The sequence below is a fragment of the Botrytis cinerea genome, chromosome 14 (assembly GCF_000143535.2).
Source record: "Botrytis cinerea B05.10 chromosome 14, complete sequence".
In the NCBI taxonomy this organism is placed as follows: domain Eukaryota; kingdom Fungi; phylum Ascomycota; class Leotiomycetes; order Helotiales; family Sclerotiniaceae; genus Botrytis; species Botrytis cinerea.
The window spans coordinates 1,546,732-1,554,222 of NC_037323.1; the positions used below are offsets into that span (position 1 = coordinate 1,546,732).

At 43.0% G+C, this 7,491-nt stretch overlaps 2 protein-coding genes across 2 annotated transcripts; both read right to left on the reverse strand.

The window, feature by feature from the left end:
- Positions 1–122: 122 nt before the first annotated feature.
- Positions 123–2,107, reverse strand: Bcpgc1. The gene is made up of 5 exons (XM_024697211.1): positions 1,440–2,107; positions 1,202–1,389; positions 960–1,139; positions 798–902; positions 123–708 (listed from the first exon to the last, which is right to left on the reverse strand). The coding sequence occupies exons 1-5, from the start codon at positions 1,486–1,488 to the stop codon at positions 226–228; spliced, it is 1,005 nt and encodes a 334-aa protein (XP_024553026.1). The 5' UTR covers positions 1,489–2,107; the 3' UTR covers positions 123–225.
- A 608-nt stretch (positions 2,108–2,715) lies between these two features.
- On the reverse strand, positions 2,716–7,000 carry BCIN_14g03960 (hypothetical protein). Its single transcript, XM_024697212.1, has 6 exons — positions 5,738–7,000; positions 5,147–5,671; positions 4,771–5,091; positions 4,211–4,726; positions 3,730–4,158; positions 2,716–3,684 (listed from the first exon to the last, which is right to left on the reverse strand). The coding sequence occupies exons 1-6, from the start codon at positions 6,603–6,605 to the stop codon at positions 3,086–3,088; spliced, it is 3,258 nt and encodes a 1,085-aa protein (XP_024553027.1). The 5' UTR covers positions 6,606–7,000; the 3' UTR covers positions 2,716–3,085.
- Positions 7,001–7,491: the final 491 nt, after the last annotated feature.

Genomic DNA, 7,491 nt, shown 5'->3' on the forward strand with positions numbered 1-7,491 from the left:
CTATTTTGATACTGAATCACAATTGGCGTTTCCAATGGCGTCAGACAGAACATCTCGAACTCACCGTCGTCATTTGACAGATCTCCTCGATTTCTTCACTGCTTTCACTTTGATAACCAAAGTGCTTCGAGGTTCTTATGGTGAATCATATTAAGTCTGTGGGAAGAAAAGTCGGCAAAACTCGTGCGTACTCGTTAATTTTCAATATATTCTATAGTTGATGTGTCACGAAGACAATGCCGCATTGCGCCTCGATGTCTCATAACCTTCTTTAACCCTTTTCTTGTCTATTTTAAAGCCATATCTGTACCTGAATAGCCATGAAAATAGCATGGCCAATAAATTAAAACATATAATCAATGCCCAATCTTTGAGCCCGAAGCCAGGCTCTTTCGAATCTGCAGAATCGTATTTCTCACACAATTCCAGATACTTCTTAGGGTCATCAGAGATAACCCCATCTACCTTATTTTTTATACACCATCTCATCCATTGCTCTTCATTAACAGTCCATACCAACATAGATCGTTCTGCAGCTTTGGCGTCGGCCATAAATTTAGAACCGCCAGGTCCGACTAAAATCTGCCGTAGCATATTGAAATTTACATTAGGTATGGATAAAAACTCTCTCGCATACCCTATCGAGAATCCAATGTGCGTTATGGGGAAATCGGGAAGGTAGGTGGCGCACAGAGGAACATACTTGGCCTAGATGAACGTTCGTCAGTAACCCTCCAAAATGCGCAGAAAGATAGCTGACAAGGAAAGGTTTGACTAGGAAGAAAGAAATGACTTACTGCCCAGCAGCCTAATAGAATCCTCTGATTCCAAGGTCTTGTTGGCTTCACCTCTTTAATCGATGAAGCGATTAAACTCATTAATTGGTCTGCATCATTATCCAACTTTTTGCTCTCGTTAGCTCGAATTCTCTTCTAATATAGCTATAGCGGCAAAAGTACCTTGATGTCTAATAATATCCATATATCTTCTAACCCAGGTGTAGTGAGGTATTCTAAAAGATCGGTAAGGCGAGGCATAGGTTCGTGAGGGGCCTGAACAGTGCGAAGGGTAGATATGTACGACCAGTCGCAATCTATGACCTTTGCGTCTTTTCCAAAGCATCTCTTAAGGCTTGGGTCCTTGAGAGGCGCGTTAGCCATCGTTCTCATCGAAAAATGTTATCCTTAAGGTTATAACACACATGTGAAATAACCAAGACCCCGTCCCTTGTAATGTGCAAATCGGTTTCTATCGCATGCGCGCCTATTTCAACAGCACCCCTAAATGCGCCCATGGTATTTTCTGGATTCGCAGCTTTGTATCCTCGATGCGCAATAGCTTGCGGGAATGTTCGACCTCGCCGATCCGGTTTGGCTAATGTGAAAGTTGCTTGAGGAACATTAGCCATGATTCTAAGAACCCTTAAGCAAGAAACTCACAATGAGGAACCTCCATTTTCTCCTGCGGCAAAGCTTGTGGTTCTCCCATTCTAAGTTTGCAGATAGTTGTTCGCAAGATTGGGACCTAGGAGGCCGAGAGATATGGCAAAGATATGTAGTGTTTACTGCGGGCCGCTTCTATCGGTGCAGGAAGTCGGTGCAGGAAGTCGAAAACCTTGATCCTTGAGAAAGATGAGCGATGCGCTTTAATTTTGGCAACCCATGTACATGCACGATGATATCGTAATTCGATAGGACGACTGCTTGTTTAGTATTATCCTTTTCGCAGACTTCCGGAAGGAATGGTTCTTTTATTGATCGATGTTATAGATAGTTCTGAGAGACCTCCAACTTTTCCAAGCACCAGAATGGCAGTGCGCGATAGAGCAGTCGTACGCAACAAATCTCCAAATAAAGCGTGAAGTGTCTGAGGTAGCGGCGATAGACAGAAAATACCCAGGTAGTCCTATAATTAAATCGAGTCCACGATGAGATCTGCAGATGTGATTGTGATTGCAGGCGCGGGAGCCGTATATATTTGGTAGCTTTGTCTGACCGTTATGGATAGATGAAGTGAGGTCAGATCAATCAATGAAGATTATTGCCTCGTTGGTTTGTGAACTCGAAGCAAATAAAAAGCATAATAAATACATCAAGTATTGAGTGTCAAGTATTGAGTGTCAAGTATTGAGTGTCAAGTATTGAGTGTCAAGCATTCTTTCCTATGTGGGTTGAGTCCAGTCCACCAGGTCTATCAAAAGATGCCGGCATCATCGGGCAGGGTTTGGAACTTGGACGCAGGAGAGGTCGTGGGCACGGAGGATGTCACATCGAAGAATGAAATCGTCCAGTCCTTATCCACCAGGAGGTACGCAGGTATATCCAATCTACCTACCTACCTACCTACCTATGCAAACATGCGTTTGCATGTTTGCATCTTCGATTGCTTGAACATCTCTTGTTCTCTTCTTCGTGAACCACACAAACATCGAGAATGTGCCAGTCTTGCCATGTTAAGTTAAGCATTGTCAGAATTATCAGAAGCGAAACGCTTATCTACAGTTACTTGACACTGCTGCATCTCATTCGTCACTTCTATTGTTTCACTCTTACTGCTTACGCCCCTTTGGACCTGACATGGCTTTGACGAAGTTTCACAAATCTTTTCGAAACCGGCCTGATCTCTTGTTTCAATCTTATATAAGGCTTTGAATGTCCAAAAGCAACGGGAAATCTGAAAATGGTTCAATACTCCAATCAAATCCAACATCTCAGATGGTTCGAATGTCCTAATTGGTTTGCAGATTTGATAATCTTCATTGTTGGACTGCAGTCCGGACTATTGGACACACTGATATTACTGTTCACATTTCCGAATTCAAGTCACTACCTAGGTGGGCGACTTGTTGCAGAAGGGGGCAAAAGCATATACGACTAGACATACAAAGATTTATGGCCATCGCCATTCATTGATGCTTGCTCAATATCTTTCTCTCCACAGTCTTCCTCAGAATTCCTCACAAAATCGGGAGTGGGGATTTTTTGGGTCGTGCACACATATGACCCAACCCAGTACGCACATCATATAAAGCAAGAATTTGACTGTTTGCCAACAACCTCGCTCACACACCAAAGAGAGCCCCTCATTAATAATTATAACTAACCCCTTCAGCATTCAAACGGTCGGCATTGAGAATGTCGGCGATGGTATTGCCAGATTTTCGCTGGGGATTACCGAAATTTCCCTCCCTTGCTTCATGGTATGCCACCAGGGGTGTTGATTCTTGAGGTTGTCTTCTCGCTGCGGTATGAGAATTTTCGTAGGCAAGGGGCTGGGTAGAGAAATCAAGAGGTCGAGGCCCGTTCACATACACTGTTGACCTAGTGGAAGGCACAAGATTTTCACTGTGAAAGTCCTGAGGGATGCTGAAAGGATTTTGACAGTCTCCCAATGGATCCAAAAAACTATCGTCTTGAGAATCGAAGGCAATGTAATTGCTTTCCAAATCCCAGGCATTCCGAGGGCCTGCAGAGTTGTCAAAGTTGAGACTCTTAAAATCCATGCCCGATCCCCGCTCATTGGATTCTATGGGAGCAATAGTCGGCCATCTCTCAAACTCGAAAGTGGTAAATCGAGAAGGAATTGGCGCTTGTACATGATTGCCATTGAATTCGAGTAGTTTTTGGTCAGAGAAATTTGAAAACCCTGTCATTGTAGCTGCTTTTTGCGTGATATCCACTCGACCTGATATTGTGAGCTATTGCTTTCGTAACAATCAATTTCACTTACGCAATTTAATTGGTCGCATGTTTTCAATCTCTTCAGGACCAAAGCTATCTCTCTGTGAATGCGGGTTTTCTGAATTTTGGCCTGTACAGGGCCTTGGTCGCTTTAGTAGATTTTGTACTGGAGTCATTGCAAGGACAGGAGACTTTTCAAACTCAGAGAGAGGAGAGCTTGTTCGACTACAGATTGCATCCGCTTGTAACTTGTGGCAATCGCCATTTGATATGTCCAGGCTCTCCGTTTCTAGATCACCTAACGATTTAGGAGTAGCTTGCGTGGTTGCAGCAGATATTTCATCCCCGCCAAGTCCATGGGGCTCAGTAAGGGTCATTTCGTCGCATTCTGGGTTTGTGATTTTTTGTTGGTTGCAACTATGTCTGAACATTTGCTTGCGGCCAAACCAGCTTCCACATTTAGAGCACACTTTACAAACTAAGGTCATTGGTTAGCTCATGGTTCAACATAGTACGTAGCTCTGCCATACTTTTCATTTTTTGGTGTTTGGTAACGCCCTCACTGGATGTAAACATCGCCCCACACTTTTCACAACTTGAGGACTTCGGTATCGCTGATCTTATTTCAGTTTCATCGACTGTAGAGATGTCGTAGAGATCTCCAGTTTCTATGTCAAGAGGGACGTTGCAATCCGTCTTAGGAGAATTGACATCCTTCACTTCGCGAGGAATGTTATCTCCCACCCCAAGAGCTCTGCCTTCTTGGCGATTCAACCTTGTTGATCTCCTGTTGGATTCTTGTCTTGATTTACTAGAATCTTTTTGTTGTAATTCTACTTCCGCAACCGTTGTCACTCTATTAGCATCGATTTTTCTTTTTGCGACTTCTACCAAAAATTCAAGGGGAGATGTTTTTATTCCCTTGGTACCGCTCAATTCCGCATCGAATATTTTGTTCTTTTGATGTCGTTTATGTTTAGCAATGTCCGACTTTCGAGTATATTTCTCATTGCATACACAACAAGGAGCTTGGCACCATACAGGTCCTGCATTCTATTAGTTCCAATAGTTCAAATACAAGGTAACTTACTTTTCTTCAAGTGCTCTTCGAGCATTGCTCCTGGGTACAGGTTCAAGCAGGTCGAGCAATAGGATTCCGATTTTCTAGGCGTCTCACCACATTGCTTGAGTGTTTCCTGGGAATACTTATCTGTCTGATTAACGATCGATGGCCTAATACCCCGCTGCAATCTATTCTTCGTGGCGAACTTTATAATATTCGTCGTATCACCAACGTATGCATTGATTCGATAGCGTTCTGCATTTCTTTCGGGGGTTTGTTTTTTTCCAAGTACAGTTTTTGATAGTGAATTGATTTCTTCATCGACATCCCAACGACTTTTGTCAAATTCTGAACAATTATTAGCCCAGTCTATTATTCTCTGTCCAAATGAGTGATGACTTACCCTTTGAAACTACTACTTCACTTCTAAGACAGGACTTTTCCTCGCGAACTTGTCCCTCATGCACGATGAAATTGCTTGGGTTTACCATCCCTGCAGGATAATTCTGTTCTGAGGCAGTCTCCATTTCATAAACATATAGAGAGGCATGTCTCCAAACTTCGCAAGCTAAATCTTTCTCTGATGGCTTGGATGCAGCAAGGCTTTCAAGAACCTCTAAAGCTTCAGTTGTTGCTGTTCCTGGTGGATATATAATGAATTCATACTGCTGCTCAGTGGCAACAGTACTGGCTTTGAAAGTCAAGGCTGTTATAAACAACGTTCCAACTGTGCCTTCTACATCAACCCATATGCTATTGAGAACTTTTTCAGAATTATGCGGAGGATTGCAAAGAGGAGCGATGGCCTTGGAAAATCTCGACACAAGATTTTGTGTTTCTTCGCGCAAATCATTCTCCGAAAAAGAGGGGTCCCGTATTATGCTGATGTAGCTCTCCAGAGCAAGCTTGCGAGCACATTTCCAGTCGCCTAGATTGAAGTATTGAACAATTAGCATGCTGCAACAAACAAAGGAAACTTGACTTCGTGTTATACCTTTTTGTGAAATAACTTTCATTTGCGCTAATGACAAGCGATTTTCCTTGAATGCTGGAAATTCTGTCATGAAAATCCACTGCTTCACCGCTGCCAATGCGAGACCACGAAGCAAGAGCTGTGGATCTAGACCCCTCATAAGTTTTTCGAGCCCTAATTTCATTTCAGTACCATACAAAAGATGGAAAAGATGTTGGAGATCAGCATTGGTGTCTGTAATATCCGCATTGGTGCGTAGGCTAATGCCGTTCTTGTGCATTATGGACTCCAGGGCCAATCCCATTCTTTCCATGAACGAACCGATGTGTTTGGAACTGAGTCGCACTTCAAGCTGCCCGTCGAGATTTCTGAAACCTGCATCTTTTTCCAACTCTTTGATTCGTTGAACTTGTTGCCAGTTTTGTTGTAGAAGGGCGTAACAAATGGTCTCGGTTGGACCGCTGCTGATCTCTCGTCGGTTCCGTGCATCAATCAAATTTGAGTTTTGTGCCTTGATTTCGATAAGCTGAGATTTCAACTTCTGGTTCTCTTTCTGAGAATTGATGGCGACCATTTTCCAGTTTTCAAAGCACTCGTCTGAGGATGAATCTATTTGAGATTGGGAATTGATATTGGAATGAAGTCCATTCTCAAGATTCTGGCGGGTTTCTTGACCCTTGTGTGAGCTTTGGTGATCTTGAATTGCGTCTTCTGGGGACCAAGGCGTATTTGGCGGGGCCAAGGTGGAATGCATCGATTGGGTATTCTGGGTGGTAACTTCAATGTTTTCTTCTCTCTGGGCAGATATGCTTTCCAGTTGGGTTTTGAGGATATAATCTTCACGGCTGCCGAAAAGAAAGTTCTTGGGAAATTCCTTAGATTTCATCATGATGATTAAGTATGAGGTATTTCTAGGTGTCAAGTTTCACTCGTATGTGGTTCGGCCATCAGTTTTCAGTTGTTACAGATTGGATTGCTCTATTTATCTATCCAGCTAGTATCAATTTCCCATCAAAATTTCAGCAAGACATAAGTGACTTTCTTATTTGAAGCAAAACGAAGAGTGTGGGAGTAGGGGTTCAATATCGGCCAGGGTCTCATCGAACTGCTTTATGATTCATCATTTCAGGCTCCCGGCACTTGTAAGCCCGCGAGACATCGATAAGTTCAATTGGTGCTGGATCATTGAACGAATTAATCGCGCACATGGCGGAATCACAAACGCGAAACGCAGCAAACGGAAATTTCTTGGCGTTACACAGCCTTCAGATTTGTACTACACGCAACCCTCAAACCAATGAACCTTACATTTGAAGAGATTTTCATTTGAGGACTGCTTGTTTTGACAGTGTATCGATCGATTGGTTCAAACCAGTGCAGGTACCGAGCCGGATAACTAAACAGAAGAAGCGCTTTGCAGCAAATAGCTTATCTCGACTGGTCTTGTTATCAAACGAGAATCCAGCTAGATGGGAAGTGGCATTTACAGACGTACATGCGTGCCTGCACATTAAACGGAGTTCTCCATGTCGAGCCGGGAGATAACATCGACTTTTGTTTTTCTCATCCTTCCTATTTGCTTCTTTTGTATGTGTGTATATCATATCGTAGCTTCTATCTTTTTTGACGATTGGGTTGAACTTGCGTAGGCAACACGAGTATTTCTACATGGGGAAGATCTCTTTATTTTTTTTGCAATGAAGTACCCCCAAAGTTTCCTCTTTATCAAAGATGGTGTAACTCCACCCCCCTCGAGTTGTGTTTCTGCTTATATG